The 23757-nt window shown below is 44.3% G+C and overlaps 1 protein-coding gene across 5 annotated transcripts in view; it reads right to left on the reverse strand.

The window, feature by feature from the left end:
- Positions 1-23757, reverse strand: part of RBM20 (RNA binding motif protein 20) — a 180832-nt gene that overhangs the window by 60170 nt on the left and 96905 nt on the right. Inside the window, exon 1 of one of the 5 annotated variants that reach the window (XM_010969787.3) lies at positions 7318-7614. The exons of the other annotated variants lie outside the window; for them this stretch is intronic. Within the exon in view, the coding sequence (XP_010968089.2) occupies positions 7318-7400 (83 nt within the window). The 5' untranslated portion in view covers positions 7401-7614. Of the gene's footprint in view, positions 1-7317; positions 7615-23757 lie in introns of those variants that run through there. 5 annotated transcript variants of the gene reach the window in all.

The following is a 23757-nucleotide window of genomic DNA, read 5'->3' on the forward strand; positions in this document are numbered from 1 at the left end:
TCAACACTGGCGTTATCCCATGGTGGGTTTTAGCCATGACATTACTGTATGATGATTCATATCACCACGACACCTCTTGGAATGATTTGTAACAGCAATGACAATCCCATCGTCTCTCTTTTGTTTCACGTTTTTCAGTTGGAGTGTTAGTAAGTGTTTTCGCCTCACGAGCCATCTGACCTCCAGGACAACCATATGCGTAAGTAAATCAAATGTGTCCATTTCCAGTATCTATTAAGAAGACTGAGGGAGCCCAGGAAAGGTCAGATACATCACCTGAGGGCATCCAGAGAAGAAGGGACTTGACTGGGACTTGAATAAGGGTCTTTTTACTGAAAGGCCAGTACTCTATCCTCTGTTTACCCATTCTCTAAAGGGAGCTTCTAAAACCACACTCCTGGACCTATTTCCTGGGTGCAGTTATTTTGTTTTGGGTTTTTTTTGTTTGTTTACAGGTACTAAAATACAAAGCTATTTCCTTTATCTTGTGGTTTTTCTTCCAATTTGTCATAATGTTTTATTTTATTTTCTTCCCCAGCTTTATGGATATATAATTAGGATCTAACATTGAATAATGATCTGATATATGTATATATTGCAAAATGAGTACCACAATAAGTTTAGTTAACACATCCAGGACGTGATTTTAAATGACACAGTTGACATAAAAAAATCACCAGTGTCGGTCCATTGTACTCTGTATCACTTTCATCCATCAGGAAAGATTCTCGGAACCAGGGGGACATATAGTCACGAAGCGGCAGCTAGCTACTTTATAACTGACAAGAGAGGGCCTGCCTCTCCTGCTGGAGTTATTAGAAGTGCTCAGAATGTGCAAAAGAGAGCTGATAATGCAGCAAACGCAGAGATAAGACGACACATCCTGCTAGTGTCATAACAGGAAAAGACTTAAAGCAAAGAGAGAATTAATGTCACCCTAACCACCAAGAACTCTGTATTAGCTTTGTTTGTTCTCTTCCTTCCTTCTGTACCAATTTTCTTTCTTTAAAAGTCCTTTATTTTATAAAATGATGGTACTGTAGGTGGTAGTTTAATTTTCATATTCACATTTGTTTTGTTTTGAATTTTTATTTTTCTTTTTTGAGCATTTTTTTTTACAATTTCACACTTTAAAATTATTCATTTATTTATTTATGGGGGAGGGATTAGGTTATTTATTTATTTCATTTTAATGGAGGTCCTGGGGATTGAACCCAGGACCCTGTGCATGCTAGGCACCCACCCACCACTGAGCTATACCCTCCCCCACCATTTTGAATTTTAAAACCACAAAAATATAACGACTATAACAAATACTGATGAATTAATTGCAAATCACTCCAAATTAGTAAATGCTACTATTAAAGTCCTTTTTGCCTATTTTTTTAATTAAAAAAATTATACAGATAAAACTGAAGTTCCCTTTGAGACTCTGCCCAGTCTAGTTCCACCTTCATCTCCCCGGTAACATCCACAGATGGTGTGTGTGTGTCTGTATTTCTGTTTACCTATCTACCTAGAGAAGAAGAAGAAGAGACTTTTTCTATCCCTGCGTGAGCTCATAAAACAGCAGGTTAAGGCTGATTTCAACAATTTTTCTCTTAAAGAAACAAATGCCTGTCCTCCCAAGTTTCCTTTCACACACTGAAGCCTTAAGGCAGCGTAGTGGAGTGAAACACTTGACGAGCTAGGAATCAGAAGACCCAGGCCTGGTCCCACGGCCACTGTTTACTCCCTGTGGGACTATATGTCAGTCAACTTCCCTTTTTTTGGTAAAATGAGAAAGCTGGATGAAAGGATCTCCAAGGCCTCTTCCACCTTTGAAATCTGATGAGTCTAAGGTTTAATTTCCTCATCTGTCAAATGGAGATAATCATGTCCACCCTGTTAGCTGTTATAAAGATCAAGCACCATGCACAGGTGTTCTGCAAAGCAGAGTAGTGATAATAATAACAATAACTGAATAATACTGAATAATAATTGTTATTATTATTACTCACAAATTAAGCTATTTTTAAGCTCCTGGGAACGCTTTCAAAGAAACTACTGTAGTAAATATGGCTTGGTTCTGACAGATGTGTTGCAGTCCAGGAGGCATGAAATAATTTAATTTCTTCTAGCCGAGTTCTCTTGGACAGGCAGTCAGCACAAGGAGGCTCCCAATTCCAGCCACGAGGACAGAGTGAATGAAATACCAACAGTGCCTCACAATGCCATGCTCTCCTCTACAAAGGCATGTCACGGCAGAACCAAGCATTCACAGTAAAATGCAGCTCAGATCCATGCAGGGTTGGAGTTGGTTTGCCAGCTCTACAGAGTTTCACTGGTTCTGTGCAGGTTAAAATCGAGGGAAGTAGTTTGACTTCTAGGGGTAGGAGAGATCTTTCCATTTTCTCAGTAACATAAGATATGCTGACCTCTCAACCCACAAACTTTTCTGGGGAACACTGGGGTCTTTTGAGATGGGAAAAACAAGCTGCTTGAAATGTGTATTTAAAAACTGCTATACAAGTTCTCTAGGAAGCCAAATACTATTGTTTATACAAGCAAATGAAATATTTAGGGGTTTATAAGCCAGAACAGCCCCAGTGAAGGACAATGTACACACAAACATGAATGCCTTTGCATACACTGTTCCCTCTCCCTAGACAACCTCCTCCCTACCCTCCTCACTCAGGTAACTACTAACCTTCAACATGCAACTTAGATGGCACCTCCTCTAGGCAGCCTTCCCTGACTCCTGCCAGTGTGTGCTGGTGCCCCTTCTGTGATCCCCCATGATGCCTCGCTGCTCCATTAAGCCTCAGTTACACTCTCTTCTAACTCCTACCACTCTTGCTAATAGCTACCTACTCCATCACTCATCTGATATCCTCACATCCGTGATCATTTTGAAGGCAGGAATTACACATGCATTTCATGTCACAGTGCTGGCACATGGTAGATGTGTGCAACCAATAAATCATATCTATACGCATATCTGTACACACCTGCTCCATGTGCATGTGTGCAGTGAGAATAGCTGTACATCACATTCTCAGCGTGATTTCCTGGCTAAATGTTCTATGTGTACGTTGCTACAAGGCTTTGAAGATGAAGCTCTATGGAGAATGTGGATTAGATTCAATCTTTGAACGCTGTCAAAGTTATGTAAATACCACCAAACACATCAAGTGTAAGTTTCTAAAATATTCAACAGACTTGCTGCCACATTTTTCCTTTTAACTAAATCTGAAGAAAATGCAATTTCAGTGTGTGATCTGAGCAGATATGTGTCTAATTTACATGATTCTGAGATGAAACACATGCTCCAGAAATGGTCGCTGTGTTGTCTAAACTTTCTTCTCAGTGGTTTATATCACTGAAATTTTTCTGGTAAATATATAAGGATGGTTACAAAACTCAAGCCAATTTTAAAGCAAAATAAAATTTTAGATTCATTTCAAAGAATTTAAATTCTCAATCAATAAAGCTGGTCTTTTCTTAGAGTTGCCTGTTACCTGGACATTTTAACTAACATGATTTAAGCCAAACACTGGGAGGCCATATGACACTGAAGGGTGGGGTGGGGTACCTGGGGGAGGAGGCCAGGAGAGATAGTGTTGTTTGTAAGTAGATCCACTTCTTACACAGGCTCTCCTGTGCATCTTATTGCAGTCAGTTCATGCTGCAGACCTTAGTTTTCCCATCTGGGAAATGGAAGGGTCGGAAGAGACAACATTTAAGGTTCCTTTATGCCTTGTGATTTTAGGATGGTGGGTATTTTCCTAAAGCTGTTATCTATGACACATGGAAAAGTCAGGATGATCTGGTCACAGTGTAGAGGTAGATTTCAGCCCCGAGAGATCTGAGTTTCTAGCCTCTACTGCTCCTCTAGTCCTGAGTGACTTCATAGGCACTCAATCTCCACTTAACAGATCTGTCTGTAAAATGACAAGATGAAACCAGAGCAGTGATGTTCAAGTGCTGGTGGGCATCGGGAGAGCTTTAAACCATGCATGCTGGGCTCACCCCCAGTTTCTGTCTTAGGAGGTCTGGGTTGGGGCCTGAGAATTTGCATTTCTAATGAGTCCAGGAGATACTGATACTGCACTTCAAGAACCACTAAACTAGACAATCTTTTTCAAATTTTTTAAAATTGAAGTACAGTCAGTTAACGTTGTGTTGATTCTTGATGGACAGCATAGTGATTCAGTTATACATATAAATATTTCTTTTCATATTCTTTTTCATCATAGGCTATTACAAGGTACTGAATATAGTCCCCTGTGCTATATAGTAGGGCCTTGCTGTTTATCTGTTTTATACATAGTAGTTAGTATCTGCAAATCCCAAACTCTCAGTTTATCCCTCCACCTCTCCTTTTCCCCTGGTAACCACAAGTTTGTTTTCTATGTCTGTGAGTCTGTTCCTATTTTGTGAGTAATGAACTAGATGATCTTGAACCTACCTTCCAACTCTAAGCATCACAGTAAGTTGTAAGGAATTTAGTAACAGCCGTGTTTTTCACAAGCCACCTCTGCTAGCCGCACGGTACCCCAGGAAGGGGCTTCCTTTTCTGGAGGGGGTGGTTTCAGACACTGCAAAAATGTGGTTATTCTTATACCTACCTTCCTTGAAGAGACTCGGTCGACATATTCAACAACACTTGGCTTCCTGGAATCAACATTCAAGGTTCAGAAACCTCAGGTAATTTGTTTGACTGATTGGCTCAGTGTCATATTATCTTTGTTTAACAAAAAGAAAGCACAGCTCTGTTCACACTGAGTTCACTAATGCAGAGAACAGAAGAGTCAGATTCCAGAATGTCAAAAGTTCTTTAGTCAAGCAACATCACCATAATGAGAAAGTCCACCTTCCAAACTCACCCCAGGCTTAAAAAAAAAAAAAGTTTTGATAAAACCATCTATATCACTAGATTTCAAACTTGGTGGCACTGCAATTACGGGTTGTTTTTTTAAAATACTGACGCTTGGGTCCATTTCCAGAGATTCTTTTTCACCCAAGGCATTGGAATTTTTAATAGCTACTCAGGAGAAATATTGTGAAGTGAAGTTTGAGACTGGCCAATCTCTAAAAAAACAGAATCAATCTATTATTCTTCACCTTGATCCCCACAAGCCATTTTTGTCACTACAAACAGCACGACCATTTGTCTTAAATTGCACGTAAGAATAAACACTGAAATTTTGATAAGCCCACAAGGGGTCACAAACACAGCGGGCAATCTATCAGCATTAGCTATACTGAAGCATCTTTCACACAGTCCAGTAACTATTTTTTTGTGGCAAGACGTGCCCCAGATAGACAGTGTCTGCTGCAGAAAGCCAGATGAGGTTTGCTGGAGGATGACTCCTGTCTTCTAAATTATAAGCACCTTGCAGACATCATCCATGTCCTAAAATCTTTCAAATTCCTGAGTGTCTGTCTGGCTCGGTGCCGGACAAATGAGAGGCACCGAACAAACAGTTATTCAGCTCACTTGAATTTACGACTATCTCTAAGCCTACGGGAGGGAGAACTTACGGAGTACGCTAAGTGATTCATTGCGTGGTACGAGGTATATGTTTCCGTGTGTGTGCTGGGAATGTACACTGTTTAATTCTTTTCAATTCCTTAGAGTAAATGAGAATATTATGGTTGGGTCTTTATAAACATACCATACAACTGTTTATTTCAGAAAGTGGATGGAAGATTCTGGTGCCTTAAGAAACAGACCTTCCTGACGACAGCCAACAAAACACAGGTGCCACCCAAAGCAGAGAATATGCTATGTAGGTGACTTCGGACTTTTGCCTCTAGTTTACAAAGCTGTGGCCGTCCAAAAGTTACCGTGAAGAGGATATAACAGACGGAAAGCAACAACAGGGGGACAGGCCCCTCTCGGTTACAAGTGCACATGCCCTAGTGGAGCTTTTCTCACATCACCACAAACCAAACCTGTGGTCAGGATCCAAGCAGACTGAGAACTCAGGCAAGGAAGAATGGTTAAAACCCAATAGCTGGCTTTTCACTCAAAACTGCTCTCCAGCCCTCCTCCCTGCTACCCCATCCATTGCTAATTAGGGGCAGCCAAGGCTTGACATGTACACAGTTCTCTATGGTAAAATTGATTATTATATTACTATGGAAAATAAGGAAGTCATTTCGTTCAAAATATCAAATTCCACAAAATCATACGTGGCAGCTGTTAGCGTATGCACGTGGGGGAGGGGGTGAGTGTGTGAAAATATTAACCCTCTCCCCTTCAGTTTTCTGACATCTTTGCAAAGACGTGCAAAAGAGAAAGAGGGCGGAGAAAAGGGGATTCCAACACATAAGGCCGAAACCAATGGCAAAGTTACATATGGATTTTTTTAAGGTTACAAAAATCCCCCTGATAAGATATGTCATGCACGCCATTTTCCGAGTGTGTGGATTTGCTCTGACGCGCTGGCGAGCAGAAAACCGGTATTCCTCTCCCGAACGTGGTGAAGTAACTTTTAATGGCATCAGACAAAGAAACGAGGTGAGTCATGTTTGGTTGTGCATGAGCCTGCTAACAGATCATCACATCCGTATCTAAATATGTCCCCCGAACCTTGCAACAGAAGTTTATATATTTGCTTGCTTGCGGACCATTAACATAGCTTTGCTTTGAAATTTAATTTACTTCAAGACACCTAATAATTGCTGAAATGCTTATCGCGGTTTCGACAGAGGTGCTCAGAAGCAACTTTCAAGCATTCTTTTCTGCCAAAATATCCCTGTTCACAAATCCTAACACAGCAGTCCCCTCCAGTTCACGAGTCTGACTCCGCTCTCAGCAGATACGGGACACCTCCAAAGCCTTCAGGTTCATCTTCCATCACTGACAGATTAGAGCAATTAACACACAACACCTCAACCTTAAAAGACCCCCATTATTCAAAAGGTTTCAGGGTTTTGAAACTTCCCCTTCCATTCCCTCCGATCTGGTGATAATGCAATCTGTTTTCCCGCAGCCACACGACTTTATAAAAGAGTTTGGTAACCAGCGTAAAAAGAGCATCTCAACTTCCTTGACATCGGGATCGCTGATTTCACTGGGGTCATGAGGAGCTGGTTTAGGTCACATGTTACCCTGCCGTTATGAATCATTTATTACAACTTTTTTAAACAGGCGGGGGTTGGGTACAGACAAATCGCATACTCATGCACAAATGCTTAGCGCCAAGAACATGGTCAGAAGTGCTGCCCGGACTGGAGAATTTAAAAAAAAAAAAGGAAAGAAAGAAAAGAAACCCTTGATTTCCCTCTCGTGCAGGGGAAAGGTAGGATGGCGTCATGCAACCTTACCTTTCTGAAAAAGACCAGCGCTCCTGGCACGGAGCGCTCACCTGAGGCCACCAAAGCCGGGAGTCATTTTGGGTGTCGCACATGTGCCTCCCTAGAAAATTCCAACGACATTCTACCAGCTTCCTGCACGCCAATCATGACAGGCGTCCACGGAAACTCTCCCGAGTCTGGGAAGGGGCAGAGGAGGGGGAACGCGAGCGAGGGAGCCAGCGAAAGAGAAAGAGCGGTCCGAGGCACCGCGCGCCCGGCTGAAAGGGGAGTCACATGCCGCCAGGAGCCATTCCTGCTGCATTACACACGCTGAGTGTAAATGGCAAACAATATCAGTCCATGTTTATACCACATGTTCTCAGCCTCTTCACATATCAACACCCAGGCCAGCTCTTTGCAGACAGGCCCCCTGAGACCGCCTCTGAACAAGGGAGTCTTGGCGCTAATCCTGAGGCCATTTTTAATAAAATTCCAAAGCCTCCACTCCTACTTACTTTCCCATTTTTTGTGGTTGGTGGCAATGGTGACAGTGGTTGGTTGGTTGGTTGGTTGATTTGCTTGGTTTTGAGTCTGGATTTTCAAGGAAAGCAATCTGGTCCTGAAGGTCCCCAAAAGGACCCCATAAGGACCCTAGCAATGTAGCCACATCACACAGCATGGTCATACTGACCCCCTACCCACAAGCTTCCTGAAAAGCTGGACCCTCTTTTTTAATTTTTGTGGAGCGGGAGGAGATGCAGTGAGGTGACCCACCGTTTCACCTGTCCAGCAGTAACTACGACACTTTTCAGCCAGAAAAATGGACTGTCCTCTGCCCTAAGCAGAGGCTCTTAACGGGGTGGGGGGGGTGATATTCCCCCAGGGTATGCTGGAGACATTTTGCTTCAGAACTGGGTGCACTACTGGCGTCTACTGGGCAGAGACCAGTGATGCTGCTAAAATCCTACAATGCTCAGGACAGCCCCACACACAAGGATTACCAGCCCAAGATACTAACAGTGCCGCTGTTAAGAAAATGCTCTACAGGTAAGTAAGTACTTCCAAGAGTCTTGCCAAAAAAACAAACAAACAAACAAACAAAAAAAAACCACAAAAAAAAAAAAAGGAAGGAAGGAAGACAACAAAGCCAAGAAGGGCCTCTGAGAGGCACTGACTAAAGGCCCTGGTCCCGTGACGGGCTTGGCCTGATTTATGGTTTGATTACTTAGGAACCTGTTCACTTTTCTCCCCAGGAGTCACTATCCTCCTGCCACTTTTCTTCTTCTTCTCGTTCCAAATCTCACACTGTTATACTTAAATAATCAAACCAAATTGAACCTTCACGTGATTTTCTAAATCAAAATCTGCTGTCCGCAGGTACCTCGTTGCCAGGTTACATAAAGCAGCCATCACCCCAGTGTGTCCTGTCTGGACAGTCTGATGTTCATCCAGGATGCCCAGGATCCAATATAATCCCCTCCCAAAACTATTCATGATGGCACACGTTTTATAGGGTAAAACCTTCCTAAAAGAGTTTAGAAAGGACTAGGGATTAAAGCTCACTGGGTTCTCCTATTTTACTGAGACTTCCCGGGGGGCGGTGGGGTGGTCGCAGGCATCGGGGAGACTCCCCTCCTGCTAGGACTCAGGGTGGGACGTTCCTGCAGTCACTGAAAAGTTGACGCAAAGGCCCCTCATGCCTGTGTGAACAGCCTGTTTTCAGCCGCCCACCAGGTGCGTCCACCGCCCACTTGCCCAGTGAGCTCCCGGAGAGCTCCAGGGCTCTTTCTTCCTAATTTAGTCATAGCCCACAGGCTGCCCCAGGCTCGCCTGGCTCTCTGCCGCTCACTCAGTCACAGACACCTAAAGGCGCCAGTCCCAGATCCTGACCTACGGGATCCAGCCAAGCTGGCCACGGCCACATTTCTGCTCAGGCCTTGGGTCCCTCCCATAGTCTACTAGGTCTCCCCAACGCGCAAGACTCAGCTCTGACCAGTACATTTTGTCCTTCCTCTGTCTCTGTCTCATTTCATTACACTCAGGACTTTCCTAGGGTAAGAGTTTCCTGAAAAGCACTCCACCACACACATCCCCCTAGACCCATATGTGAGGCTCTGCCCTCGCTTCCCCGTGTAGCCCTGGAGCCAGGCAGCCCAGGCAGACCCGGGAAGTGGGGTGGGACCGTGCCTACCTCCAGGATTATGGTAGAAGGTGTGTGTCCAGTAGCCCAGTTCGGCGTAGTCAGCGCTGGCTGAGGATCTGCTATCATGGGCACCACAGAGTGAGACACTGATGGTGAACTTAATTATTAAGAAAAAAGGATGCCCGATACAGGGCCTGAAATGTAATTCCCAGGAGAAGAAAAGTCAGTCCCTAGAATAAGCCCTTGTTCTTTTTCATTCTCTTTTTATTGAGGTATAGTCAGTTTACAATGTTGTGTCAATTTCTGGTATAAAGCATAATGTTTCCATCACACATATACATGCATATGTTCGTTTTCATATTCTTTTGTAATTGTGTGGTTAGAAGGTCCCAGCTCTTACCCAGGGATTAGTATACAAACCCTGTCCCCACTTGGAAGTGAAGAGGACCATCACAAACTGAAATGTAGTGAGCGTATGTTGAACACCTGCTGTACACCAGCACTGTGCCAGGCAAAGAGGGAGGGAGGAACAAGAGGTAATACTGAGGGTGGATGTGCAAGGCATTATGCTATCCACATATTTTCTCGATCTTCAGACTCTTAAAAAAACTAAGATCACTAGTCCCACTTTATAGATAAGAACACTGAGGCTCCAAATGACTGAGTAACTTACCCAAGTCTCAAAGTCAGTCTGTGGTCATTTGAAAAAGATCTGCTTGATTCCAAAGACCTTGTGCTTCCACTAAAACACCCCCCAGTGTGCAAGATAAGTCATAAGTGTGAATAACGGAGTAAAATGACATGAATACTGCGGGTAAGGCATGTTCCAAGTGTCATAAGAGCAAGCCTGGCTCATAATCTGTGGGGCCCACTGCAAAATAAAAATGCAGGGTCACTGTTCAACAATCACTAAGAATTTCAAGATGGCAACGGAAGAGCATTAAACCTTCTAAGCAAAGGGCCCTATGTGAACACAGACCCACAAAACCTGTCCTGAAAGGAGGGAAAAGCTCAGAGAGGGAGGGGGATGGGGAGGGAGCCTCACCATCCCCTCACTAAGAGGACGCAGTTCCCAGAGCAGCACAGCCCAGGGCTGTTTGCTGGACATCCAAGCCTTTGACTTTGAAGGTCAAAGTGCGTGATCCAGGTGTGTTTTCATACTTGTATGTCTGGAAAAGCAGGCGGAGCAGCCAGCACGTTGTTCAGGGGTCAAAAAAGGTGCATTTTATGACCTCAGACTTCTCCCCAGAGAGATCAAGGTTGTTAACATCAAGACAGCTTTGTGGTAGGTGCCGTGCTGTTCAAGGTTGGCAGTCTCTTTCCCTTTCCCACTGCTGGTCGTGGGACGAGGATGAGGAATTCTGAGTTAACCGCAGACAGGCTGGACCAAGGGGAAAAGGCAGGGTCACAGCTCAACCCCTGGAATTGGGCTTGGGTCCTCGGTCTCAGTCTTATATACCTATCAGGGTGGTGCTAAGTAATTCTGCAATTCTTTGGGGGTATGGAAGGACAAAAAGAGTGGTCACCAGTGACTAATCCAGGCTAGTCCTGGACTAGAGACAATAGCTGGGCCTCCTCTAACCTTCAGCACACTGAGCCCAGAGTGGCCGCCTCATCTCTGTTTTTGGTTGAGAATTTTGCTGGAGTTGAAATCTCTACCCGTGCTGGAGGGGCAGAGCCGGTCCCCGCCCCGGCCGTTCCCTTCCCCACTCTGCTGGGATAAGCCAGGAGCTGCTTGGAAAAGTCCAATTCTTGGCCAAGAGGTACAGAGGCTTTCACGGCCTAAGAGATCCCAGTGCGCGTGTGGCATGTGAAAAAACCGTTGCAAACATTCCTGGGGCCTTTCTTTTTCCCTCCTCCCCTCTCCTCTTTTCTTTTCTTTTTTAACCCTTTCAACAAAAGCGGCAACTCACGATGAAACTATCCCCAAACACCAGGTTCTCTTTATAACCCGGGCTGACTATGCCATTTTTAGCAATGGGGAGAAAAGCTAAGCCAGAAAAGATGGGGTTCCAGGCCCTAGGATGAATGGGAGGCAGTGAGAAGAGGGCAGAGGGACCCCTTAAAGTGCAATAGTAGAGGTTCCAGCCTCTTGTTACAAAAAGATGCAATGAAAGAACAAAGACAGGATTCGTTCCCAGAATGAACAGGCGAGGCCTGTGTAAGGGCCACATCCTACACAGACAAAGGCCAGCCCCAGCGCGGGAGCAGAGGAAACCGGGCAAGAATCGTGAGTCAGACAATGTGGGAATGGGCAGGGGTTTTTAATTCTCATCTGGGTAACTGTTGTTCCTCTGTAGGTTCTCCAAGGACCCACAAAACAGAGGCAGGAAGCAATTTTATGTTTTCCAGATTTGCTTTTTAAAGACTGAGCCCAGCTTCCAGACACAGATCCCATGCTGGGTTCCCAGGGGGACCATGTCCTCAGGACCTTTGCACAATCTGTTCCCTCTCCCTGGAAGTCCTTCCTCCAGATCTGCACTGTCCAATAGGGTAGCTATTAACACATGAAGCTATTATAAGTCATTAATATTACATACAACTTAAAACTCAGTTCCTCAGTTGTACTAGCCATAGTTCAAGTGTCCAACAGCCACATGGGATTAGTGGCTACCACGCTGGACAGCACGGCATGTAACATCTCCAGCACTGAGAATGTTCTACAGGACAGCACTGCTTCAGATCTTCATGTGGCTGGCCCCTTCTCAACCTCAGGTTCCTGTGTTACTGTCACCTTCCCAAAGAGGCCACCTCAGACCCAGGAACCTAAAGGACATATGGTCACTCTCTGTCCTGTATCCTATCTTTGTCAATATCTGAAATTATCCTGTTTATTTCGTGCTTTATCGCCTGTCCCCTGCCCTGGAATATCAGCTCTGTGAGAACAGGGAGTTTATCTGCCTCGTCCGTTGCCACCTGCCCAGTGCCCGCACCCAGCACAAGCAGCAGCTCAGTACACAGTACTGACTCACAGCAGGGTCTGCCCCAGTGCTCTGGGATCAGAGGGCGCCGGCCACCAAGTCGGCTGCAGCTTATTTTCCTGTGGTCCAAGATAATGTCTAAGCATGGCCCATCAGGAGCACCAGGGGAGACTGTCGTAGGAGTGCCCAGGCGGTACGAGAGTAGCCGGAACCCAACCTTGCCCTGATTCTCCTCCAGGAGCACTGGTTACTTTCCTCACCTCTGTCACTCAGTCAACAGCGCTGTGCCCGCACTTCCACTGTCTTCCTTCTCTGCTTTTGCAAAAGATCAAAATAACCTCTAACATTGTATTAGACACCCTCCAACATGTGATCACTTTTCCTCTACATGTATATACAAAAGCAAGTGATAGGACAGGACTTAACCTTAGTTTAAGGAGTTAGCATTTTAATACTCTGCATATGCTATGTGTGCTTTCGGATGCCCTCTCTGGGAGAAGAGGAAGAAGAGAGGGAGGAGGAGAGGAAGAAGAGAGGGAGGAGGGGAGGAAGGAGGGGGCGAGGGAGGAATCAGTCTACTACAGTTGTGTTTTACTATTTATTTCACTTAAAATTTGAATGGCAAGAGTATCACATTCAGCAAAACTTGATCCCCACAGCCAAACACCAGAGGAGTATGAAGATATAAAAGTTGAAAAACATATCATGTGTCACATGTTACTGAAATTTCATAACAAGCTGACTACAAAAGTCATCCTTGTTTGGGATCCAAACACTCAGCAGTCAGAGGGGCAGGACATGGAAAAAGAGCACTGAAAGGAGAGTAATAAGAAGGCAAAAATAAAAGCAGGCAGAATCTGTGCTCAGACTCAAACTAGGAAGGAATCCTCAGAGTCAAGGAAGTTGAGGGGCTGGAGGCTAAGAGCCTGCTTGCCAAGAAAGAGAGGGGCAGCTTGGAGAAGCATTTGCCGTGGACCCTCTAATTCCTGCTGAGGAAACAAGCCTCATTTTAAGCTGCTTTCCCCTTCAAGGCACACGTGGCAACTGTCTGCTGAAGCTCTATCTGCTCTCTTGGTGGCATTAATAAGCTCACCAAACTTACTGGCGCAGAACAATGCAGAACACTGAGTTTTAAACAAACTGGCAACAAGAACACATCTTTCACTCCAGCCATGTTTTATTAATCAAATTCCAATATCTGTTCTAAGATGATTTCCAGAAAACTGAGTCTATTCTGATGCATAAATCATGAATTAATTTTTGTTTCTTTGGCCAAGGTTGTGTGAAGCCTGGTGATAGGCAGCAAGATCAGTCCTCACCTCCAGGCTTTCCCCACTCTGCCTTTTGCTGTGTCTTAGAAAGAGGACAGCCACCTCTATACCTCGACCAAGGGCTGGCCCTCCTCCCCCATGGATACGAGCCCGGATTCACGAGGGACGCTCACTGAGGTGTGGGGAAGGAAAAAAACATGAGCCCACCACACCAGCCAAATCAATGGGATGACAAACATCACAGCTCACTCTTACAATCAGCCTCAAGGGTCCCCCTAAATCTCAGTTTCTCTCTTTGAGTTCTCTGCAAGATGATAAGCATTCTGGGGGAGGGAACACCACAATACCAGCACGGTGCTTTCTAGTAGAAGAAACAGTAGAAGTCTATGAAATGTTTTCTGAATGAACAAATGATTTACAGGCTTTTCCTCATGCTGATTATCATTTCAGAGGCTTCCATCCAAACTGGGGACTGGAGGACCGTGGGGTCAAAAATTCATTCTTGACATTTGGGATTTTAAGTTTTAAAAGCTTGATCCAAGACCAACTGGTCAAAGCGTGATGTTGAGGGTGGGCCAGAGACTGGACTCACAAACCTGGCCCAAGCATACCCCCTTATCCATGGCCAGAGTCAGGAATCTGCCTTCACTGTCACAGCCACACGCTGGAGTGCTAAGGCATCGGGGCATGAGACAGGAAGCTGCTGACTAATGCTGTCTCCACCATCGATCTGAACCACAGCCAGCTGCCCTCAGAGCCACCCTGAACTTGAAGAGGCTGGACCTGGGCCACTCCAGGGCAGCTCAGGACCAGGCCAACGTGGCAGGGAAACCAGCTAAGAGTGGTCTTCCTTTGGTGGTTATTTTTCCAAGGCAAGGATGCAACTTACTGGTCAACCAACTGAAGTTACCCCCTGAGAAAAAAATAAGTGTTATCAAGCAAGATGGGTTCTTCAATTTCATGATGTCACTGGGACAATCCATCGAAGTCTCACACCATCTTCCCCCCAAAGTCTGCACCAGATCAGTTTTCCATATGATGACTACTTGTCTCTAAACACAAATAAAAACTTGTGGGCCTCCATTCCCTTGATTTTTCTGCACTATAAATTTCCTAAAGGCAAATATCATAATCGTTAAACACAAATGCATAATTTTTATATTTAAAAAATGTAATTGCTATTTCCCCAAAGGGCAAGTTAGGCAGTGGGTTATTGAGATAAACCCTCTGGCTGGGGGAACAAAAATAAACAAACTCTAGATAAATCACCTTTAAGCATTCAGGAGTTGAAAAGATAGCATAGGCCTGCCAGGCCAATTTTGGGGGGAAGCTTAAACCCAAAGAGATTAGAAGATTATTTGAGTGCCCAAGCTGCTTTCGCCTTGAAGTCACTGGAGGGGTAAAGGTGACGGATGTCCAGGCAAAGAGCACACTCAGTGCAAAGACTTACAGGATTCTTCTTCCAGCATTAAGCAGGGTCCCAGAGGGCTGCACTCTCAGAGTTAGGATGACCCAGAACTAATCTGCCACCTCCTATTCCTCCCCAGCCTCACAGGCCAAGAGGCCCCCAAGGCCTGCACCCAAGCAGAGCAAGGGAAGGAAAAGGAAGGGGGATAAAATAATCTTGAGAAGATGTGGCCATAGACCTGCCCTCATGCACACTGCACCCCAGGAAGGTACAGCATAGATGGGCAATGAATTTGGTTTGATGTGGTCACCAACTTGTAGTGCCCCCAAAAGGCAGCCGGAAGGAGGAAAGTACACTTATTCCAAGCCTCAGAGAATCTCCATTAATAATTTCTTAAGGGCAATAACCAGCACAACAGTTAAAGAAAATCAGACACACGGGGAAATAAGGCAACATGGGTGAGAACCAGTATAAACAAGCGAGAGCAGGAACAGACCTGGACAGGCTTCAGATACAAATGTATTAAGTTTATATAAGTCTACCACATAAAAAAAGCAAACATTTGCAAAGAAAAAAATTGAAAAAAATGACTTAGATCTGGAAGAGGGTCCAACAGAACTTCTGGAAAGGAGAAATTAAGTAACAAATTAAAATTTCAATAGAAGTGTTTGGCAGCAGATTAAAAACAGTAGAAGAGAGAATTATAAACCAGAGGTTAGATCAGAGGAAAATGTCCAGAAGATAGCGGAGAAAAGCAAAAACATGGAAATCACAGAAGAGTGGATTTACAACATGGAGGATACAGTAAAAAAGTCCAACATACACTTCACTGGAGTCCCAGAAGAGGAAGAGAGTGAGGATGGGGCTGAGATAATTTTGAGGAGATAACAGCTGAGGATCTTCCAGAACTACTGAAAGACACCATAGATTCAAGAGACCCAGAGAATCCCAAACAGAATAAATACAAAGAAATGTAGACACATCATGGTGGTCAGCAGTCACAGTCATCAAAACCAAGATTAAAATCTTAAAGAAAAATTACAGATTACCTTAAAACAAATGATGGTTAGACTGAAAGATGATGCCTCAACATTAAAAAAATGGAAGCTGGCTGGGAGGGTATAGCTCAAGGGTAGAGCACATGCTTAGCGTGCACAAGGTCCTGGGTTTAATCCCCAGTACTTCCTTTAAAAATAAATAAAGAAACCTAATTACCTCTCTCCCTGCCACCAAAAAAGGAAGGAGGAGGAGGAGGGGGAGGGGGAGGGGGAAGGAGGAGGAGGGGGAGGGGGAAGGAGGAGGAAGGAGGAAGAAGAGGAAGAAGAAGAAGAAGCCAGAAGACAGCTGAATCATCTTTAACATGCTGAAAGAAAATAATGACCAATCTAGAGTTTCATACACTCCTATGCAAAGATGAATAATGTCCCCCCAAAGATATCCAGGTCATAGCTCCTGGAACCTGTCACATTACCTTATATGGCAAACAAGACTTTGCAGACATGATCTCCAGATGGGTGGATTAGCCTGGATTACCTGGGTTGGCCCTCAATGCAATCACAAGTGTTACTACAAGGGCGAGGCAGAGGGAGATCTGACACAGAGGAGAAGGGGATGTGAGAGGAGAAGATGGAGATTTGAAGATGCTACAATGCTGGCTCTGAAGATGGAGGAAGGAGTCAGGAGCCAAAGTATACAAGGAATACAGCTCTAGAAGCTGGAAAAGGCAAGGAAACTGATTCTCCCCTAGAGCCTCTGGAGAGAGCATAGCTCTGCTGACACCTAGCTGTTAGCCCAGTGAATCCGGGTTCAGGTACCTGGCCTCCAGAACCATATAAGAATAAATTCTTATTGTTTTCAGTCACCAAGTTTGCTACAGCAGTCATAGGAAACTAACACAACTTCCAAAACTATCCTTCCACAATGAAGGTGAAATGCAGGAGTTTTCAGGCTTACAAAACCTGAGAGCGTTCATTACCAGCAAAGGAAACTCTACAAGGTGTACGTCAGGCAGAAGGAGAGGGATCCCAGATGGAAGACTGGAAACACAAAAAGAAATGAAGAGCAAAAACAGTGATAAATGCACGAATAAATCTAAATGAAGGCTGACTCTGTAGAACAATATATTGTGTGGTGTTCTTAAAAGTATACAGAATTAGAACACACAGCAATGAGGGGGAAAAAGCAAGGAGAGAGTAAATGTTTTAGAGTGATCCAAGGAGCTGGTATTACCCAGTGAGAAAGTAAAGTTTTGATAAACTTTATACTCCAAGTACAAATATTATACATTTTAGAATACAAAGAGCAGGTAACTTTCAAAGTAGGAGAGGGAAACACAGGTGGTAAGACTATAGGGAAAAGCAGAAAGTTACCATAAAAGTGTCAGTGAGGGAGGAGGCTGGATGGGTCAGGGGCAATCAGAGGCTCTAGGAGCCAACAGCACCGCCTTCATCACCATCCTGGTGATAGTTACATACACAGGTGTTTGCCTTATTTATTAAACTCTGCCTATGTGCTTTAAGTATTTTGGTTGTGTGCGCAATGTTTTACAATGGAAAATAACTGAAAACAGCAACAATCCCATCTGTATCCCTTTCAACTACACTCTACATCCAGACTATTTTATCTCAGCTCAGTGCTTAGCAAATCAAAAATCCATAGGTGAGTTCTCCAGAGGCCATTTCATCCAGCCTTCTGTCTACAGACAAGAAAATTCCTATTTTGTCTAGTTTATAGATGATGCAACTGCAGTCTAATGAAGTTGAATGATTTATCCAAGGCCATAGTGATTTCATCCAGTTAAATGAGAGTAACTTTTACTTCTTCTCTTCCAAAAAAATTTTAAAAAGCAAATTCTAATTTTCACCTGCTCTCCTCATACACACACTCCATATGTCACAAATACATCTGAAAGATTTCCCAGGGTTATATGTGTTGCGCGGAGAGAGCCCCAGAACTGAGCCTGCATCCTCTCGCCTCTAACTATTCTGCGTATCTAAGAAAGACATGCTAGTGGCCAGAAATGTGTGAGTGCCTGTAATTAACAGTGCTTTTGCAAGACTCTTCTGTAGTCTAGATGCCATGGTACAATTCAAATGGTGCAAGATCAGGGATTAAAAAAACAGGACATGTAATCAAGCCTGGACTTGAGGTGGCTTCCCAATGAGATGCTTGCCAGAAACAATGCTGCTAAAACCACAAATCATGCATCATACTGAAAGGAAACAGCACATACTAGGAGGGAGCCACCAACACCCCAGACCAAGGATCTCGCTCGGAGAGGAACCATCACACAGCCCGGGGGCGGGGCAGGCCTGGTGGAGAAGCAGCAGCACAAATAGTAATAGTGGCTTAAGAAATAAATCTGCACAGTTTTTAAGAAATCAATTTCATCTTAATACAAATAGTTAGTTCATTGATAGTTTTTAACTATAATCTCCTAACAGATCAAAACAACTGCCATAACGCCCAAGATTTTCAACACTGGTCCCTGAAAAAATAGGAACTTCACATTTGCCTCTGGGCAATGTCCACCTTTCCCACATCCCTCTTACTCTCAGCTTCTGCATTGCAAACACCATCACTTCAACAAACTCGCTCAAAGGAGGGCACTTTCCTCATGGATGTCAACAAGCTAATGATGACGTTTAAAAGTTGCAAAGTCAAATCACAGCCAGTGCTTTGCGAACCTTGCGTTTCAAAAAGCATGGCCGTTTTTACTCCAATCGGTCAGGTCACAGACAGCCACGGTGGATTCACGTTAGGGCATCTCCAGAGCACATCCTACAAAACAAAACACTGTTGTGATGACAGAGTGGAGCCTCTCTGAAGGATTTCTCAAACCACTCTGCAGGGAAAGAACCCAGAAGATGCAAAGAGGAGACGGCTAAGTGAAGTGAAGCATGGGAGAAACAGAGAAGAGAGAGGAAAAGACAAGGAGTTAGGCTGTGATAGAAAGGAAATGAATGTCTTTAGTGCATGCAGTGGAAAGATCGAGATGAATGGAGGGAGGGCGTGTGTCTACACTGCCAGTCTGATCCTGCTACAACCAGCTCTGCATTTAGATTCTCAGCTGAGTCTCAACATTCATTCCTGCGGCAAAGAGGGGCCATTAGAGGATGCCCTGCCTCTCCACTCTGATTTCCTTGTCATCAAGCACCCAGACCGGTTTTACAAGGACATCATGTAAAGTTTAAAGAACGGGTCCACACACACACACAAATTATTTAAGATGACTGAGACTGTTGTCACACTCCCTGCTGGGATTGAAGGCAGCGAGAACTGTAATTGTAAATACTCAGCCCATGGAAAATTGTGCCGCCACCCCTCCCCTTCTTTTTGTTTTCAAAGCGCCCCCCCACTGCAGTTAAAAAGGAAATGATCCCCTACATCACTCTGGTCTCATTCGGTCAGTCCCATTTCACAGATGAGAAAACTCAGACTGGACAGGCCGGCAGATCCGTAAGTGAGATGTAGGATTCCAAGACTCCTGCTTCTTAATGACCAGCCCACAGACAACTGCCTCGATCAAAACACTAGTACGTCCTTGGAGACCCCTGACATTCTTCCTCGCCCCGCCCCACCATGCCCGGGGGAATTTCTTGGCTCTTGTTCAGGCTATGACTCTAGAGCAATCATGGAGACCAATTACATGGGGACTTCATTGTCAGCAGCGTGCCACTCCTACCAGTTCCAGCTAATTAAGAATCTCTGCCACTTGGCAGGGAGCACACTTATCACTACAGGGCACCCCAATCCACCCTGTCAAGGAAAACAGCAAGGTCAAGGGTTTAACAGGCAGGGCCCAGGAATTAGGAGGTCAGGCACACAGGAACTGAATGCAGTGATGATGACTGCCCTGCGCTCGCTCCTATAAAATTGATGCCTATGAGAATGTTCTACTCCCCTGCATTCTTCCTTCCCAGTTCCTCCAGCAGCTGTAACCTCTCCCAGGGCACAAAGAGAAAACGTGAGAGCTGGCAAGGGAGAGGACGCTAGCAGGCAGGCAGTCCACTCCTCCTGTTTTCCAGAAATGGAAGGTTCTTACCCATGGACACAGCCTGCTGATGGCAGTACAGGGACCGGAACTGGACTTCTGAGGCCAGGCAATTTCCCTAATACAACTGTAGCTTCCACATTACTTTATGATTTGGTTTGGTAGCTGCTTTGTGTTTTCTCAAAAACTGTTTTAAATACAGAAATATTTATATATGGAGGTGGGGGAGAGGAACCGGATAACAGCAGTCAAAAGGTACAAACTTTCAGTTATAAGATAAATAAGTACCAGGGATGTAATGTACAACATGATAAATATAATTAACACTGTTGTACGTTATATATGGAAGTTGTTAAGAGAGTAAATTCTAAGAGTTCTCACCAAATGGAAAAAAATTTTTTTCTATTTCATTAATTTTTGCATCTGGATGAGATGATGGATAATAAAGTTTATTATTAAAGTTTACTAACTTCATTGTGATAATCATTTCATGATGTATGTAAGCCAAATCATCATGCGGCACACATTAAACTCATACAGTGCAGTATGCCAATTATATCTTGATAAAACTGGAAAAAGAAAATTAAATTAAAAACTTCATGAAAAATATTTATAAATGTAACAAGCTTTGTGTTCCCACCATCCTAACTAATGTTAACATTTCCTCGCTTTTTACATTATGGATAAAGTTGAGTCCCCTGTCTCATTCTCTCCTCTCCCTCACTGTCCAGAGGCAACATTTATGTGCCCACTTCTAAGCCATATCCTTACACTGTACATCCATAAATAATAAAGTTTTAACATAGTCAAACTTATCAACCGTTTCCCTTCGGAGTTGTGTGGTTTGGTTCTTTTCTAAGACATTATTTTAACCCCTGAGGTCATAATAAGGAAATTCTCCTGGGAATAGTGTCTAACAATGACTTCTAAAGTTTCAATTTTCACGTTTAGCGTTGGCTAAAATGTATCTTTGTGTATATTGTATGATAAAGATCTAATATTTTCTACAGAAACCCAGTTATCTCAGCATGAGTCACTGCAGAACACAGCCTTTCCCACTGACTTACAATGCTCCGCTACCCCACGCCAAGTTCACAAGGATGCTTGGGTCTGTTTCTTTGCTCTCTAATCTGTTTTATTGATCTCCTTGGGGTTTTTTCCCAGAAACATCAGACTTATTTATGTACCTTACTCTTCCAAATAAATTTTAGAATTAGTTTTTGAAGTTCTAAGAGCAATTCTGTTGGGATTTTTATTAGAAGTGTCTTAAAGGAGATGCTTTTATGCTAATAAGTTGTCCCGTCTATAAACATATCATTGTCTGTTTATTACATACCTTGATAATGTTTTATGATTTCTCCATTAATGCCGTAAACATGTCTTATTTAATTGATTCCTAGGTGTCATACAATTTTTGTTATTATGAACAATATCTTTTTTCTATAGCATTTTCTATAGTTTACTGTTATACCGAAATGCTACTGCTGTTTGTATGTTGATACTGTACTCAGTGACTATGCTTACCTCTTTTATTGTATACAATACTTTTCTGAATTCTTGAATATTGAAGGTACACAATCATATAATCTTCAAAAACTTTGTCTGTTATTTTCCACTCTTAGGCTTCATTTATTTTTCTTGTCTTGTTGCATTGGCTAGGTCCTCCAACACATTGCTGAGCAGTGGTGATATCTAGTATCCTTATCTTATTTCTGACTCAAGTTGGGAATGCTTCCAAGGTTACTCTATACTCTAGTAAGCATGATGTTGGCCATAGGATGGCAGCTGCCTTTTTTATGTTCTCAGATGGCATTTTCCCAACCTAGTAAGCTCCTTCAGAGCAAGGCATAAATCACATACATCTTTCCATCCACTTTAGCACAGTGCTTATCACATAGTAAGGTGCACAATACATGCTTGCTGTTGCTTTTATACTTTTAAACTCTACTAGTTGGTGTTTATTTTGCTACTTCCTGTTTCTCTAATCCTAGTGAATGTGGTAGATATTATGGCAACATTTGGCCAGATGGTTTTATGATGAGTGAGTGTGTGTATGTGTGTACATACTTAACTTCATGGAGATGACAGATTAAGTAGTGAGGCTCTGAGGGTTCATGAAGAAAACAAAATATTCCGGTTTTTAAAAAGTGAATTCTTTCAAGGATTTGGGATTTGATTACCCTCTGGAGATTGTCTATTCACTCCCTCCTTATTCAGCCCATATGAATGAGGATTAACTGGAGAGACCAACTAGCCCCTGAATGGGTCACTGACTTTTTCGGACACACAGGACCTATTCCTTTTGTAAAGCAGCAACCCCACAGGGAGGAGGAGGCTGCTCACACAGTTCACTTGGAGCAATGCCACACACCTCTGGCTTCCCAGCAAAGATGCAATTCCTGGGAATGTGGCCAGCACAGTCCCCCTGAGGCTGTGCACACAAAACCACCAGGAACTCCATTCAGTGCTGACAAGAACATGCCTGTGGTGGGCAAGACAGAAACAGAAGTGCAGTCCACACTTTCTTCTCATGCTCAAGTTCCTGCTCCCTTTGCCCCTGGCGGAGCCACTGGCAGTGTCCCCGAGTCATCTCCCCCAACTCCTAGCTCACTTGCTTGAGGTCCCTGAAGGAACATGAATGTCAGGAGACGTGATATCTGTCACCTCCACCTCAAACTCTCCTCAGCCTCGTCCAAGCAAACAGCTGGAAAGGGAGACGTGGAGTAATGCTGTACATCTGGGGCAAAATCAGAATGACTGAAGGCGGGGCCACCCCTCAGCCACAGAGTTGGGGAGGCATGGACGGTGGAGAGGAGCGTGCTCCTCTGGAAGCCAGCAGCCTGGGTTGCGGTCTCAGCCCCACCGCTTACTTGCCATTATTACCAGAGGCAACCTTTGGGACTCTAAGTACCTCATCTGTAAAATGGGGACAGGCACGATGGTCCCAAGTTCCACTGCAGCATGGGCCTGGGATAAAGGACAGTCTGCTTAGTCCCTGAAACATCCAAAGCCCCTGACGGAAGTTTGAACTGAGGATAGAGATTTAAAAACCCTGAACGGTTGGGTTGAAGGACCAGGTCAAGCTGAGAAGACTGGGGATAAGTTAGTAGCTGGGCTCTGTCAGGAGGACCCATCAAGCCTTCCCTTGCGGTGTCATTAAAACTCCTTAATTACTTAGTGACCTGTCTCAGGACACACCCAGCTCAATGCAGAACAAAGCAGAAATGAGAGGCTGAACTGGCTGGCTGGACCAAGGGCCGCCTTGGGCCCGTCTTCACCCCTTCACCTCCCTCAGCCCCCACAGCCACATGCTTTTGAGTCAGACTCTGCTAAGAATGGCAAATTCATCTACTCCTCGCTGTCACCGCCAATTGGGTTTATTCATTTATTTCTATTTGGAGGAGGTGTGGGGATTGAACCTGGGACCTCGTGCATGTCAAGTATGCGCTCTACCACTTGAGCTATACCCTCCCTCACCACTGCCAATTCATGGGTCAGTATTCTTGCCTGAATTGTTCTAACACTCCTTCCCATCACTCCCACCCCAAATGATGCTCCACAATGCTGCTACAGCTGTCTTTTTAAAGAGCAGGGGGCGACTTCACCTCGGCGCAAAGCCCTCAATGGCTCCTCCCTGTCACTGAGTAGGTCCAGACTTCCCAGAAAGGCATTCAGCTCTGAGCTGGGTTCATCTCCCATCCTGTCTCCCTGCAGGCCCCACCTGTCAGCCACCA

The sequence above is a fragment of the Camelus bactrianus genome, chromosome 11 (assembly GCF_048773025.1).
Source record: "Camelus bactrianus isolate YW-2024 breed Bactrian camel chromosome 11, ASM4877302v1, whole genome shotgun sequence".
In the NCBI taxonomy this organism is placed as follows: Eukaryota; Metazoa; Chordata; class Mammalia; order Artiodactyla; family Camelidae; genus Camelus; species Camelus bactrianus.